We start from the raw sequence: 17,070 nt of genomic DNA, 5'->3' as shown, positions 1-17,070 counted from the left end.
CCTCTGTGCCACACCTGCCCATGAGAAAGGGTTTCCTCCTCCCTGCACCCTCAGGAAAATAAATAGCAAGTCTAGATTCCTGGCAGATTGCCCTTAGATTAAGTATAGTTTATTTTTTAAGTCAAACCGTAATAACATGATCCTAAATTCATGGTCCCAGATTTCTCTTTGCAAAAGGTTAGACCCAAAACCTCAGCCATAAAACTAAAGTACTAACACAACCCATGAAGCCTTCTTTGCTTAAATCCAGGAGTGTTTCCCCCTCTTGACACTCGCCCTACAGGATGCCCTACAGATACTGACATTGGGGTTCCCTTAATCCCCACTGCTTACCCTAGATTTGCCTGATGTCTCAAGAAGAACCTGCATTTGCAAAGACACCCATACGCAAAGCCTACATGGGCATGAAAGTCTATGGGTAATGCCATACAAGTCAGGAGGCTCAGGCTTAAATTAAAGAGGGATTTTCTTCCCTTTCCAATCTGATAGAAGGAATCCACGTCAGGTGCCAGGTCTTCACAGTCCTGTTAATGGGGGCAGTCATGAGGCGCCTCCATCATCAGGAAATTGAGTAGTCAAGGAGGCTCACTTGGGCTAAAGAGTCAGCAATTTCATTTGAAAGAGCCTCAGAAACAGATGCACCTGCCTGATAATTGTGGCCATATGGCTGCATCCTCATTTATGGACAGAAGCAAGACCAAAAGGTTGGGTGTAAATTACATCTGTTTTCAGAATCGTATTTTTCAATATAATAGGACACTTGGCTGCTTAAAGGGGAGCCAGAGACTGAGTTGACACAATCTCATTCTAAACATGCAATAGCCCTTGGAAGCATGTACTCTAATTAATGATGAGAAACGGTGCCCAGAAAGGTTCAATAAACTGCCCATATCAGACAACCAGCAGGCTTGAAGCCGAGATTCTCGGCATCTCTCAAACCTGGCACCCTTGACATTTGGGGCTGGATAATTCTTTGGGTGGGGGTGGGGGTGCTGTTCCGTGCACTGTAGGATGTTTAGCAGTATCCTGGCCTCTACCCACTAGAGGCCAGTAGTAAATTCCCCCTACCCCTACCCCCGCTCCCCAACATGACAATCCAAAATGTCTCCAGATATGACCACATAACACCAGGGGACAAAATCCTCCCCAGTTAAGAACCATTTGAGCGATCTTGTTCTCTCCCTATACCATGATGTTTTGGAGAACTGAATCAAGGGCTTGCTCTCTACTCTCTTTTTTAAAGAATCTGGATTTTGCCTGTATTCAATTTGCTTAACACTTCTTCACTGTGGCATATAATATCAAACATGAAAGAAGATGAACATTTGTCACTTCTATAGTTTTTTCCTTCAATTCAAAGCCTTGGGCAAGCAATGAGAAATGACCAACTGATGCTAAACAAGTCCCACATCCCCTCTCAAATCTGAAAATGGGGCTGGACCTTCTAACCATGGCTCCACCCAAAACCCCAATTTACTAAAATAATATTGATATACTATGAAATAATAAGCAATGACAAAAAAAAATTTTTAATGGTAACTTTCCCTAAATGCTAAAAGTATTAAGCTTTTACATTTTCTTTTAAATAACTTTTCTTATTACAAATGTAAATACACACACAATAGAAAATTTAGGAAATACAAGATAAGTAGGAAAGTTCTCGTTCCTTTTCAAAGACCTGGCTTAGTAAAATTAACTAAGCATCTGTGGTTCCAATGTCTTCAGGGCATGGCAGTGTGCACCGTTCCCACTGACAGCTGGGCAATGTCAGACTGCTTAGAATTCAACCTCCCGATCCCTCGGGAAGCACCAAAAAGAACCCTGCTTTCAGATAAGAGGATTTTACAGAGATTTTGAAGTAAGAAGTGGCTGGGCATGCAGCCAACAAAGATCTAGGAGAAATGGAGCCTGCACCGTGGAGTTCGGAGACTCTCCAAGACTGGGAAAGGATCCCCAGGATGAAAGGAACGTTGTGGTTTCGAGGTGGCAGGGTTTTCCTGACTTGCCCCTGCTCTGCTCATGAGACACCAGAGCGTAAAGTCAGATTCCTTCCAGAACTCAGACAATAAAGTGTTCTGAGTGAATGTAGGGGGCAAAAGGTACTGATACCAGCAGTCCTTCGCTTATGTGTATTATCTTGAATCCATGCAACATCACCAGATGTTTCCCAATATCAAAAAATTAGGAGCAATCACACCTCTCTACTTCCTAGAGACAGCCTCTTTTGCTGATTCCCTTTCAGCTCCCATAAACCTGCCAAGCAGCAGACCCAGGGGGTCCCCCACACCAGGTACCTGTAGGACTACTCTCACACATGTGAAGGTACCCACCAGAGGGCACTCGGTCTCCAGCCAGCTTTCCCTTCTTCTGATTTTTGTCTCCTGTCTAAAAATGGTTTGCCTTAATGATGAAATACATTTAAAAAGGTGGACATGATTCTACAAGATGGGAAAATCAGATTGATTAAGGAGAACATTTGGAAGAGACAGAGGCTCAACTTTGGCAGAAAATGAAGAAATACAAAACAAATTAATGAATACCAAATTATACCCATCAGATTGGAAAGCATTAGAAAGTAAGATAATACTAAGTGTTGGATATGATGTGAGAATCTGAGAACCCTCAGGCTCTGCAGATGGAAACCTACACTGGCGCCTGCTCAAGGAAATCAAGAATGAGCACCCCCTAGGATCCAGAAGCCCCACTCCCAGGTGTACACCCCAGATGCTGTCAATACTGGTCCTCAGAAAGACACATCCAAGAATGCAGCCAGGAGCTGAGTATACACACAGGGATACCCAGCATACACACATCATAACTACATGCTTCTGGATTGTAAAAGAATTCAAACTATGCAGAAACACATCGTGAATAATAAAAAAAAATACGATAATCATCCACACGCACAGGCACACAGATTTATTCGCACATTCATATATACATGTTTATAATTTACTTAACTGATACTATACATGCCACTTTGTGACCTGTTTCATACTCAAAAATATATAGCAAGTATTATCTCAATGTTATCATTTTAACAGCTGCACAGTATTCTGCCACAAAGATTACCATGAGTTGCTTAACCAATGCCCAGTTGTTGGACACTTGGATTATTTAAACCTTTTCACTATCAAACAGAGCTTCTCTGAATATCATTGCACTTGCATCTTGGCTTTCTCTTCTAATTATTAACATTAGAAGCAAAGAATATTTAGTGCAGTGGAAAATGTACATACTTTAAGAATGGAATTGCTTGATTAAAAGTATACATCTTTTTCATTAAAACACACATTCTTTGCTTCTAATTTCCTTGGATCCAATTTTTTTCTGTTGTCTGGTAAGGTGACTGCTTCCATTTTATAAGCAATCATACTTACTACACTCTCCTTTATCTACGTTGTACAAATTCCTACCTCGCAGGTATCCAGCATCAGTCATGCAGCTAGTCTAGCACATTTTGAGAGACATCAGCAATGTAAAATCCTTGAGAGCTCAACATTCTTTTGCTAAAAATATCTTTATTAAATGCCAGCTTGTGCCTGGAACCACATTAGGTATTAGGGAAACACAGATTAATGCCTAGTCTTGCTCAGAAGAAGTTCGGCGGCACTTGACTCTGAAGAGGGAATTCAAAAATCGAGTGTGCTTTGGAAGCACAGAGGGGCCCTAGCTGCAGAGGCTTCTCAGAGGAGGCAACGGCAATGAGGTCAAACAGCACCGAACTGACCATGCAGTCTTAGTGACAGAGGGGACTCCAAGCAGGGGGTTAGAATGGGACAAGATGCTCAGGCCACGCAGTGCCTCCGGAGAACCCCTGGAAGTCCAGCAAAGCAGGAGGTGCACTGAGCAGAGCCGAGATGGGGGCTCAAGAGGGAGGCAGCACCCTGATCTGAAGAGTCAGCCTTGCCCACACATTAAGGAGTTTGTATGCAGGGAGAATTGGCAGGGAGGGGTAGAAGAAGGATGATACAGGCATTCCTGCAGACGAGGGAGGACAGACTGGAGAGGGACAAGGTTGGAGGCAGGAACCCCGGCTTAAGAGACACTATTGCAATTCAGGAGCGACAAGGTAGAAACAGTGGCAGGTGGCGAAGCTTCCCCGGGGAAGGTGGTGTGGGCAGAGGTGAGACAGTCTCTTGGAGACTCAGGTGGTGGAATTTCCAGGACTCAGTGCCTGCAGGCTAAGGAGTTGCAGAGGGAGAAAGGAAGGACAGGCATTTGGTGAGCTGACTGACCAAGGCTACAGGGGAGCGTGGGACAGGAGAAAGGCTGAATAGCATAGATGAGGTGCTGCCCCTGCCTTGGCTACACTGACTTGCAGAGTGTTCTAGAATCTAGCAACGACTTATTCTACTTCCTGGGATGCAACTTTCTCATCTGCAAAGAAACACATGGGGACTGTGCGCCATCAGGGCCCTTCTAAGCTGTAAAATATTACAAAGTCCTCTCTAGATCAGAATCTGGGGTGGCAGCTGTCCACTTGAAAACTCACCCTAACAAGATTGCCTTCCTGGGAAGAGACACAGATCACGTCCATAACCACCTTCTCCTATGAAGTCATAAACTTCTTTCAACACTCCACACCCAAGCCACTAAAGACCCATCTCTTCCAGGCTAGAGTGCTGGCTTACCCACTCCAACATGAGGCTCGCATCCCTCACATCTGGGTGCATGCTGCCTTCTTTTCTCCCCTACTCCTGAGTAATAAACAGCAGACTAGCAAAATTGTTCAAATACCTTCTAAAAAAAATACACAGCCTTGTGGACTCCATAGCCTATTTTGAGCTAAATGTTTCAAACCTCCAGACTCAGACTTGCTCTAGGCATTAACCTTCACTCCAACTGAACAATCAGGAAGTCCATAAATGACAATGGCACCTCTGCTGAATGGCAGGCCCGCATCGGGCATGGAGACACGAAGATGAACTGGACTTCCCAATCTCCAGGGCTCTCTGCTGAGCGCAGAAGCCAGCATGGCACGGTTGGACTGAAGGATGCACAGATTAGGGATGAGGAGGTCAGAAAATAGTGACAGCCTCATTCAAATGTCCAGGAAAACTATACAGAGGAAGGAGGATGGGAGCTGGTGGCTGCACGCACTTGTAGAACATAGGGGCAAGAATTAGGCTAGAAGCGGGAAACCACAGAGCATAAGGAGCAAGTGACAAGGGACTAGGCTCAGAAGCGCTGGTTGATGTCTGCATTGTGGACGGGGGCCAGCTTGCAAGGGCCCTGAATTACACACCCAGGTATGGCAATGCCTAGGTAGTGGCCACAGGGAGCTGCTAGAGTTTGTAAACAGGGGATTGAGGCTAGTGGGTAGAGTGGGAAGAAGACAGGAGCATTTCAACCCAGAGAACATCAAGGAGACCAGCAGAGTGAGGAACGATGTGGCCTCAGACAAGGCAGGGAATGGTGGGGTGAGCGTGGGACCACATTTCCCCTTTCTCCATTTTCTCAGACCACTGGCATCTAATCCTACAGACATAGAAGGAAACACCTGGACCCAAAGTCACACACAACTGACAGCAAAGCTCAATACATAGATAGCTCCCAACTCTACCTTTTCCTGGTCTGGTTTCTGCTGTTGCACTGAAAATGCTACCCAGGAGAGCAAGCCCTGAAGCCCAACCTTCCACAGCTGATCAAACACCAAAGCACAGTGTGTAGGCTTGGAAGCAGAGGAAGGCAGCAGTGAACAGCTGACACACACACCCAGACTTCCAGGCGGGCGGGCCTCAGTAACAGGACAGGTTTGGTTCATTTCCTGCAAAAACAGGATTTCCCAGGCATTAAAGGAAATGTCCTTGCATTCCTCTTAGCCCTGTCCACCAGGAGGGACAGGGATCAAGGACCTGGGACGTCGTTCCTAATTTACCAGACACTTTATCCCTGAACGTGAGCAACCTACAAAGGGCTCTCCAAGATCCCTCATGCCCCTGTGAATGTTCATCTAGCGCAACCTAGGCAGGAGCCTAGGAAAGCCATCTGTGTCCCCCACTAACAGAAAATCAGGGAGGCCACCAAGGGTCGCCTAGAATCCTGAAGCCCAGCTCCAACCCGTGGTGCAAAGCACTCCTCCAGCGTAATTCTGGAGGCAACTCTACTACCCCCCACTCTAGAAACTGCTTCTTTCAGTAGTAAAAAAAAAAAAAAAAAAAAAAAAAAAGAGTAAAAAGTAGGTGGGGCGTGACGGAGATGGTAGTAGGAAGAAGGAGTGGCGAGATTAAACTTAGACAGGCCTGGGTTCAAGTCCTACCTCCATCACTGAGTTTACTTAGATGAGCCATTTTGCCTCTGAAAATGTTTTCCTCATCTGTGAAAATGATTATAAAAATAATTTATGGGAAACGCTGTCAGAATTCAGAGCGCTATTGTTAGCGTTCAGCATTAGCAGAAAGCCAACAAATGGAACCAAATATTTATTTTATATATATAGTTAAAGAGAGGAAAGAAAATTCCTAAAACATGTACCAGGAAAATCCAGACGAGCACACCCCGGCCCCCCACCCACCCTCCCGGGCAGGGCAGGAGGCACACGGCTGGCTGGGGCGCACCAGGGCACCTGTGCGTGCAGGTGGGGCGGGCGCGCGGCGACAGCAGCTTGGCGATGCCGCCCTGTCGGCTGGCGGGAGAAGGAAGAGGGCGGGAGGGCCCACCTGAAGACGCGCAGCAGCAGGCAGGCGATGAGGAGGGTGGTAAAGGCGAACGCCACGATCACGGCCGCCTTGAGGGTGGGTAGGTCGCGGAGGAGGGTGGAAATGCGGGTCACCAAGGCGTCGCCGCTGCTGTTGGAGCTGCCGCTGCCACTGCCGCTGTCGCCCACCGCCCCAGACCCAATCCGGGTGGTGTTCCCGGGCCCCGGGCCGGGCGGTGGCCGCGACTCACGCTCGGGTTCGGGCCGCGGCGCGGAGATGGACTCGGCTCTGCTGGCGCGGGCGGCGGGAGCGGCCAGGAGCGCGAGCAGCAGCAGCGGCAGGAGCGGGGCTGGTGGCGGCACGGCGCGCATAGTGCGGTGGGTCGGCACAGGATCAGGCAGGGCGCGCGTGGCTGAGCCCCAGGATCCGCACCAGCACGCAGGCCTGCACCGGGGGATCCTGCGGCGGAGGCGGCTGCGCGGTGCTTGGCAGGAAGCTGCGGCGCCCGGAAGAGCCCGCGCCACCGCCGCCGCCACCACCACCAACACGTTGCAAGGAGTCATTCGACGGGCCGCGGCCCCACGTGGGCGGGGCAGGCCACCCGGCCTGGGTCCCGGCTGCGCTCCGCCCGCCCGCGACCCCAATTCCTCGGGACTTGAGACCCCGCGGTGAAGCAGCAACTGCCACGATGGCGCTTGGGCTGGCCCTGTGCTGCACATTTCACGTGTTTTATTTATTTCATTTAATTCTACAACCCCCTTTGAAGACAGGTATTCTGTTATCCACATTTGATAGTTGACTTAGCACCCAAAGAGCCAGCTCACAGCAACCCAGATTGTGTCAGACTAAGAATCAAAGACTATGAGACCCAGAAGTAGACTCCCATCTTGGCAGATCAAAAACTGAAGCCGACAGTGAAGTGATTACCTGATGTCCTATGCAACGCATAGTTTCAGTATCTCCGCTAATTTCTCTCTTTGTCAAAAGGAGTTTCTTATTTCATGCGCCTCTGCTTATGAACCGGACTGGGAGGTGAATCTCTGCCTCTCATACCTTTGTTGTGGAACACCAGTTGGTGTGGTTAATGCCCCCCTGCCTGGCTGAAGTTTCTCCAGGGAATAATTGGCTTGTTGCCTCTGGTTTGTAAGCTAAATGATGCTTAGGTGGAGAAAGACAATTAAGGAGGTTCTAGTGGGAGGCCCAAAGGTGGGAATTGATGGGGGCACAGAGCCCCTTCCTGAAGTACTAGGAGCCATTCCCAGAGCTTCAGGGTTCCCTTTTTACACTGCATATGGGTCCTGGCAGGAAGCTTTTCAGTGGTGGGTAAACAGTTAAACACACATGACAAGGTCCCAGGGACCTTAAACGGCCCACTTCTGGTCCTGCTGGAAAAAGAGACAAATATGGTACATTGTATTAGTTGTCTATTGCAGCATAACAAATTGCCCTAAAACCTAGCAGCTTAAAAGAACGTGCATTTAGTATCTCAGTCTGTGGGTCAGGAAATTGACCATAGGTTACCTGGGTTCTCTGCTTCAGGGCCTCTCCCAAAGGTGCAATCAAGGTGTCGGCTGGGGCTGGGGTCTCCTCTGAAGGCTCAACTGGGGAAGGATCTGCTTCCAAGCTCAATCAGCATTTTTTGGCCAGATTCAGCCCTGCACTGGCTGTTGGACTGGGGCCTCAGTTCCCCTGGGGCAGTTGGCCAGAGGCTGCCCTCAGTTCCTTGGCATGGGGCCCTTCCAACATAGCAACTTGCTTCATCAAAGTGTGCAAGTCAAGATAGCAATAGAAAGAGTCACCTAGCAAGACAGAAGTCACTCTCTTATGAAACCTCATCACAGAAGTGACATTCTCACACCTTTGTCATATTCTATTGGTTGGAAGCAAGTCACAGGTTTCATCCACACTCAAGGAGAAGGAATTACACAATGGTATGAATATCAGGAAGCAGGGATCACTGGGGCCATCCTAGAAGCTGCCTGCCACATACAGTGTAATTCATTTTGATTTGGGGGGATGGACAACAATCAGATTATCAGAAGTCATCATCCAGAAGGTACTTCTGAAATGCATGTTAAATATGCATTCCATGTTAAATACGCCCCAGTGATAAGAGATATGGATAGATCACATGATTTAGGTCTCTTCTAACTCTGAAATATCACCTTCTGGTATGTTAAAAATGTTGCATTAGTAGACAGTCAACATCATATCAGTATGATAGAATATATAAAAGAAAGTTTTTAAAGAAACACCTCTGATTCCATGATTTTGGAGAACTGTTCTCCAAGGCATAAACCTCAGCCATCACAGCCTCTTATTTTTGTACTTATCAGAAATTCCTGCACGATACAGCAAAGAGGTCCTGGGCTTTGAGCCTCTTAGCCAGGATGAAAGGTTTGACCACTGAATGGCCTTGGCCAAGTATTTAACCACTGAATATCAGGTTTTTAATATCTGAAATAGGCTGGGCATGGTGGCTATGCCTGTAATCCCAGCACTTTGGGAGGCCAAGGTGAGTGGATCACCTGAGGTCAGGAGTTCGAGACCAGCCTGACCAACATGGTGAAACCCCCATCTCTACTAAAAATACAAAATTAGCTGGGTGTGGTGGTGCATGCTATTCGGGAGGCTGGGGCAGGAGAATCGCTTGAACCCGGGAGGCAGAGTTTGCGGTGAGCTGAGATTGCGCCATTGCACTCCAATCTGGGCAACAAAAGCAAAACTCCATCTCAAAAAAAAAAAAAAATCAATGTGAGGTAGGGACAAATAGTACCCAGCTCAAGGCCACTGGGAGCTTCCATAGAACAGAGAAAATATTAGTGCTGTTTTCCTTATTTTGCCACAATTTGTGGACTGATGGTCTACATCAGTCATTAAACAATGCTTGACTATTTAATGTTAACATCAAGAATGTAGAAAGCATAAATGTTAGACTTTTTTCATAAAGTGAAACTTTAGAATCTTTCCTTCTAATCATTTGCTTACTTAAAAATTGCCCTCAATTAGAGTTCCTTAAAAACATTTTAATTCAAATAACCATAAACAATGACATTTTTAACATGGTAAACGGGCAACAAAACCAAATCTGGTTGATTTCAGAGAAGGGGAGATTATTGGAAGCATGTCATGTTGCTTCCAGAATTGACTGTAAGCTAAAGCAGAAGTTCTAACCGTGGGATTTGTGGACTCCTGGGGTCTCTGAGACCCTTTCAGGGAATCTTCAAAGTGAAAACTAATTCAATAATGATAATAAGATGTTATGTGTCTTTTTCACTATGTTGACATTTGCACTAATAGTGCAAAAGCAACAGTGAGGAAAACTGATGGTGCCTTAGCACAAATCGAGGTAAACAATATTCATAGTCATTGTATTCTTCACAACTATACACTATAGGGAAAAAAATAATCAGTTTCACTTTAGAATGCCCTTGAGGTAGCCATTAAATTATTAAATCTTGACCTTGAGATCATTTTAATATTATACATGATGAAATGGGACATAGGAATAAATCACTTCTGCTGTACATTTATGCATAATGATTGACTCAAGAAAAAGCATGTTTACAATTCCTAGAGTTGCAAACTGAACTAGCCACTTTTTTCACGGAACACCATCTTTAATCAAGAGAGTGACTGACAAACTTTACACTTGGTCTTTGGCAGGCATTTTCTCAAAAATGATCAAAATGAGGCTGTCATTTCAAGGACACCCACTGCCAGTATTGTAGCCAATGATAAAATACAAGCCTTCAGGTGAAAATTAGAATTTTTAAGAAAACTTGTCAATTAGGATGTTTTTGCTATGAGCTTGACAGCTTCCCAATGCTTCAAAATTTTTCTGATGATCTTGGTGGTGATATTTTAAAGTATGGGTTTTTTATATTATGCAATGAAACATATCAAAATTTGAAAGATCTGCATAAATTTTTCCAAATGGCCAATGCACAGTGTTACAAAATCATTTCTGAGTAAACGATCCACTCAAAGTATAAGACAGACCAATAGATTCTGATGAAATGAAATATAAAATATTCATTTCATATTCCACATTGCAAATAATCTTTAAGAAACTACAACCTGCAAATTTTGGTATAGTATCAAAGAATCTCCACAACTACCTGAAAAGGCTACTAAAATGTTCCTCCCTTTTCCGACTAAATATCTAGGTGAGGCTGGATTTTCTTCATGTTCTTCAACCAAAACAAATTGCAACAGATTGAATGCAAAAGCAGATATGAGAATCCAGCTATTTTCTACTAAGCCAGACATTAGAGAGATTTGCAAAAAAATGTTAAAGAAAGGCATGCTCTTCTCTAATATTTTTGTTTTAGAAAATTAGTTATTTTTCATTAAAATATCTCTCATTCTTTTTTGGTAGAGACAGAGTCTTGCCCAGGCTGGTCTTGGATTCCTGGCCTTAAGCCACCCTTTGGCCTCAGCCCCCCAAAGCACTGGGGTTACAGGCATGAGCCACTGCACCCAGCCAAAAAATATCTTATTGATGTTAACATGTTAATGTGTTATTTTTGTTTTTAAATATTTTAGACTTCATTTTAATTTATAATGCAGCAAATATCAATATGTATATTGATATAAAACAAAATAAAGAAAAGCTCTTCGAGGTCCTCAATATTTCTTAGAATGGAAAGGATTCCTGAGACCAAAAAGTTATCTAAGAAATGCTGACTTCAGGCCAGGCGCGGTGGCTCATGCTTGTAATCAATCCTAGCACTTTGGGAGGCCGAGGCAGGAGGATCATGAGGTCAGGAGATCGAGACCACGGTGAAACCCCGTCTCTACTAAAAATACAAAAAATTAGCCGGGCGTGGTGGCAGACGCCTGTAGTCCCAGCTACTCAGAGAGGCTGAGGCAGGAGAATGACGTGAACCCGGGAGGCGGAGCTTGTAGTGAGCCGAGATCAGGCCACTGCACTCCAGCCTGGGTGACAGAGCGAGACTCCATCTCAAAAAAAAAAAAAAAAAAAGAAATGCTGACTTCAGAGAAACAGGCTTAGGGAAACAAAACCAAACCAAACAAGCAAACCAATTAGGATATTTTCTGCTATAAGAAACAGAAAACTCACTTGAACTGACTTACATAAAAAAGGACATTTCACCCTAATTACTCTGATGTGATTACACATGTGATCAGAACATCACATGTACCCCATGAATATATACACGAATATGATGTACCCATAATATTTTTAAATTATTTACATAAAATGTTTTTTAAAATCACATTGTACCAAAAATAAAAAATAAAAATGAAATCTCTTCTTGCACATAAAGGAAGCGCCTGGGAGGAGAGGTTTAGGATTGGTTGATTCAGCTATGTGCATGATGTCAAAGGTCCTGGATCTTTCCATCTCTCCACTGCTGGCCGCAGCATTGACTTCAACCTTAGAAGGGTGGCCACCTGGTCACAAGATCCACAAGGATAGCTGGAGTGACAATCAGGGTGGAATGCTTTCTTGCTCACATATAGCAGGTGAGAGAGGAAAATACTTTTTCCAACTATGGAACATAAACCCTCCTCTCAGTCTGATCGGTCCATCTTGAGTTAAAGCCAGGGGATTATCATGCCCTGATTGGATTAGACCTGCCTTGGAACTAGGGTTGGGACACCCCCCACCCAGCAAAATTAAAGAAAAGGTTTTGTTAGGAACAAGGAAGGGGAAGACATGGATACTGAATAGGCTGCAATGCGCATTCCAACAAGCAAGAAACAAGGAACTGAGTCTGTCTGGATTTGTAGAATCAAAGCCCAAATCAGACCCAGGAAGGATCTGGTTAGGAAAGAGCACTGTCCAGCAGATGTCTCGCAGGCTCCACCATCACCACTGCCTTTACCACCAGACAGTAGATGCCACTGCTGTGACCATGGCTGAAAGAGTGAATTTTATTTATTTATTTATTTTTTTTTTTTTTTTTTTTTTTTTTTTTTTTTGAGACAAGGTCTCACTCACTCTGTTGTCCAGGCTGGAGTGCGGTTGCATGATCTCGGATCTCGGCTCACTGCAACCTCTGCCTCCCAGGTTCAAGCGATTCTCCCACCTCAGATCAGCTTCCTGAGTAGCTGGGACTATAGGCACGTGCCACCACTCCTGGCCAATTTTTGTATTTTTTGGTAGAGAGAGGGTTTCACCATGTTGGCCAGACTGGTCTCAAACTCCTGACCTCAAGTGATCTGTCCGCCTGGGCCTCCCAAAGCGCTGGGATTACAAGCGTGAGCCACGGCACCGGGGCTGGAAGAGTGTCTCTTTAACTGCCTGTGAATTGCATCACTGGCTTGAAATTAAAAGTCCTAAAATGCAGCATCCGATTGGCTACCCCAGTCATGTGGCACTGTCCAAGAAGGGGAGAGGGCACGTCCCACCCTCTTCATCTTCCAAACGGGAAGTGGGGGGTCCTCCTCCACCAAGGATCACAGCACTGGGGAGTCCACCACGATAAGGACATCTGGACGCGGGGAGCCAAAGCCAAAACTAGTAAACGGCCACTTCAAACACAGATGAAAATTCTTCAGAAATAATTAGATCAAAAAAGTAAGTAGACAGTTTTTTAAAAATAAATAAATAAATACAAGACAGGGTCTCGCTGTGTTGCCCAGGCTGGTCTTGAACTCCTGGGCTCAAGTGATCCTCTTGTCTTGGCCTCCCAATGTGCTGGGATTACAGGGATGAGCCACCACGCCCAGCCAAGGTGGGTAGATATTGATGAGAGAGATATAAATATAGATAGATAGAGATAAACGACAGAGAGGTGATAGGCATATAGGTAGAAGAGAGAAATTTATACATATTTTCTATATACTGTATTTACATTCGTATATGCACATATATATTTTTATATGCACAATAAATACAAGTCATTTAATTCCAGTACACCACTAACTGTGTGATCTTGTTTAAACCTCCTTATGCCTCAGTTTCCTCATCTGTAAAATAGGGCGAATAAGAGGACCTATCTCATGAGAGTAGTTCAAGGACCAAATAAGTTAATACTTGGAACATGCTTAGCAAAATATCTAAAAAATGTTAAGTGCTCAGCAAATGTTAATTATTAATAAAATATCAGAGCAATGAAGAAGGATCATTGAAATGGCAGAAAACATTTAACTGTAAATCACTTTTCCAACCTTCAAGGTTCACCAATATCTGAGGGAGGGAGTTTCTGATGCCCTGCCTGGGACACCTCCAGGAGACAACAGCTATGGAGCAAAACCAGATCCCTGAGTTAATAACGTCTAAACCACCTTGGAATTCAGAGCAGGAACACCCTTTGGACACCTCTCACCTGTTTGCTGTTTTATACATATGTAGCCCAGAGGAAATAGGTCTCAGTGAAGTAACCTGTTTGGAAGACAGACATTCTCCATTCTCCGTGACTAGCAGCTGACTTAAAACAGGACACAAGAAAATATATTGGAAGAAAATACACCAACATGGTTTGGTTTGGTTTGGTTTGAGATGGAGTCTCTCACTGTCGCCCAGGCTGGAGTGCAGTGGCTGATCGTGGCTCATTGCTACCTCCACCTCCCAGGTTCAAGCCATCCTCGTGCCTCGGCCTCCCAAGTAGCTGAGATTACAGGCACGCACCACCACAGTTGGCTAATTTTTTGTATTTTTAGTAGAGACGGGGTTTCACCATGTTGGCCAGGCTGGTCTCTAATTCCTAGGCTCAAGTGATCCGCCCACTTAGGTCCCCCAAAGTGCTGGGATTACAGGCATGAGCCACAGTGCCCAGCCCCGGAAATATACCAATATGTTAACAGCAATTATCCCTAGATGTGTGATCATGGGGCATTTGTGTTGTCTTTACTGCATCAGACTTTACTGCAATAGACTCTAGGCTCTGTAATAAATATGTACTAATTTTGCAGTTTTCTTACATGCAGTACATATATTAATCTTAACTATGTTATTTTCTAAAATGAATATGACATGACTCACCTTTGTTTTTAACATACCCTGAGGCAAAGGGTTTACAAAGATGACCAGAGATCAAACTCTGGAGCATGCGTAAGGAGAATGTGAGAGGCAGACTCTCTCTTCCTGCTGCACCCCATACTGCCAACACAGTGTAGTGAAAACAATTTTTAAGGGTAGACTGAAGAGGGGTAAGGAAATTCCAGATAACAATGTCCACCATGCATTGAGCTTTGCAGACATAATCACACATACCTTTCAACCCTATGGGAAATAGGCATTAGCATCCCTATTTTACAGAGGAAGAAACAGAGGCTTGTCAATTTAGGGACTTGAGAGAGTCGCACGTGTGTGGGCAGTGGAAGAAAGGTTTGGCCTGGTAAGGAGATCCCCTTCAGCCCTTGGAGAGTTATTTCTATTCCAATTTGGAGAAGCTGCTGACTACACATCTACCTGAGGGGGACCCACAGCAAAGGAGTGGAGGGGAAGTCCAAGACGACTCAGCCAGAAACCCAGCAAGCAAACCCACAGAGTGTGCCAGCCCATCTTTCACTTCTTCCTAGACGTCAGCAGCACTCGTCATCTGGAAGGTTTCTTCCCACAGCAACAGACATCTTTTGCGCCCGTTACAGGCTGGGCACTTTCGGGAAAGGACTAAATATACTGCATGTGGCCTCTAGCCTTAAGCACGGCCATTCTGATTTGCAGACAAGACATGTTGACTGTTGAGCTAATCACTAGTAAATAAAATTTCCAGACCCAAGAGAAAAGGATGAGAAGTAGAGGATCCGTCCTGAGTATATTCCACAATCATTGCTAGAGACGTTCAGATGCAAGAACTCGTGTTTCTTGCATGCCCACTGTGTGCCACACTCGCCTCACATGCGTCTCATTAGTCCTCACAGCAACCCTGTGTACCCCATCATAGCCTCCCCGGTTGACATGCAAGGAAATGAAGGCCTGAGGGGTCCTACAGTGTCTGGGGCCACACCAGCACCAGGGCACACACCCTGAGCTCAGTCTTTCCAACTCCTAATCGAGTCTGGGGTTGTCTCCAAAGACAGTGAGGCATTGCTCCATTAGAAATACCCCGTCTTGCTCCACGGTGCTGGGAATATCAGAGAGTACGTTTGGAAAAGTAGAGCTGAGTAGCGGGAGAACCCTCTGGAACCCCAGTGAAACCTCCTGCGTGCAGGCCGCAAGCATTCGTGTAAAACGCAGGCCCCAAGTACTAGTGAAATGTCATGATCAAATCCACTTCTCAGACAGACTCCTTTACACACAGTTGTTATCATCCACATAATAAAAGGAATTGGATTTCCCTCATGTCTTAAGTCTTTGCACAATTTCCTCCCACCTTTCCTGGGCCTGCTAGGAGGCTCCGCACAACCCCACTGGGTGGAAGGCAGAGTAGGCAGGGGAACCCTGGGCCTGGCAGTTCTGTTACAATACTGTGCCACAACACAGACAGGTGGGGTGGCCAGAGTCAGGCAGAGTGACACAGGGTGTGTCAGGTGGCTCTCCTGCCCCTGCCTGTGCACACACATGATGGAACCCTGGTACAGTAACTCAGCATTCAGTTGAGACGAGAGGGAGAATAAACGAGGGACAATTCATCCTAACCTAACTCAGGACAGCGGCCAACCCTCTGGTTGGCCTGGGTCTGAGAGATTTCCAAGGATGCAGGACTCTGTTTTTAAAACCAGGTTAGTCCCAGACAAACCAGGAAGAACTGGTCAGCTCAGCTGACCTCTCTACCCTCAGGTAATGCAGCCCCTTGCCTTTATATTCTCCAGTCCTTCCTCAGCCCACACGCTCGCTCCGCCCCTCTGTGTCTCTGAGCAGGCAGGCAAGCTTGAATACTAGCTAATACTTATTGAGCATTGACTTAGCATCAGGCACTTTACGTCAGGCCTAAGGAGAAAATACAGTTATCACCTCCTGTCACAGATGAAGAAACTGAGGCTGACAGAATTAGTGTATACAAATAATTCCATAAAACCAGCTTCTGCACACACTTGAGCTTATAAAAGATCTCCACACTTTGCCTTCCCAAGTTTGCTAGAGGGAGGGAGACAGAAAAAGAGAGAGAGAGAAAATGAGTGATGAGACAGAGAGAGAGAAAATGAGTGATGAGTGAGAGAATGCGAATTAAAGGTCTCTCCCTCCCTCCTGGAGGGGGACAGGCCGAATCTCAGATATCAGCCCCTCTCAAGGGATCAGAGGATCAAGCCCATCCTCCGCTGGCTCTCTGCACCTCGCCCGTGGAGCTGACACAGCACCAGCTGCAGCTCATTTTACTCCCCGCCAGAAACGAGGGTATTATCATGTGATATTTTTGCCTCTTTTTATAAATAATTCATCCTTTTTTGCACAAAAGTAAGATAGCCTGAAGCTAGAACATTTAAAAGGAACGTCAGCCCCTTATACATAAAACAATAAAGTGCTAGTTTGCCAGAAAGTTTGTGAAAGTCCCGAAGCTAAAATACACCTCGT

At 45.6% G+C, this 17,070-nt stretch overlaps 1 protein-coding gene across 1 annotated transcript in view; it reads right to left on the bottom strand.

Annotated features, from left to right (window-relative positions):
- The window catches only part of LOC116463507 (membrane protein FAM174B), a 37,453-nt gene extending 30,347 nt beyond the window's left edge, over positions 1–7,106 (bottom strand). Inside the window, exon 1 of the mRNA XM_032146634.2 lies at positions 6,663–7,106. Within this exon, the coding sequence (XP_032002525.1) occupies positions 6,663–7,012 (350 nt within the window). The 5' untranslated portion in view covers positions 7,013–7,106. The remainder of the gene's footprint in view (positions 1–6,662) is intronic.
- Between the last annotated feature and the right edge of the window lie 9,964 nt (positions 7,107–17,070).

Source organism: Hylobates moloch, unplaced genomic scaffold (assembly GCF_009828535.3).
Source record: "Hylobates moloch isolate HMO894 unplaced genomic scaffold, HMol_V3 SCAFFOLD_39, whole genome shotgun sequence".
NCBI lineage: Eukaryota > Metazoa > Chordata > Mammalia > Primates > Hylobatidae > Hylobates > Hylobates moloch.
This window is presented reverse-complemented; position numbering and strand designations above follow the sequence as displayed.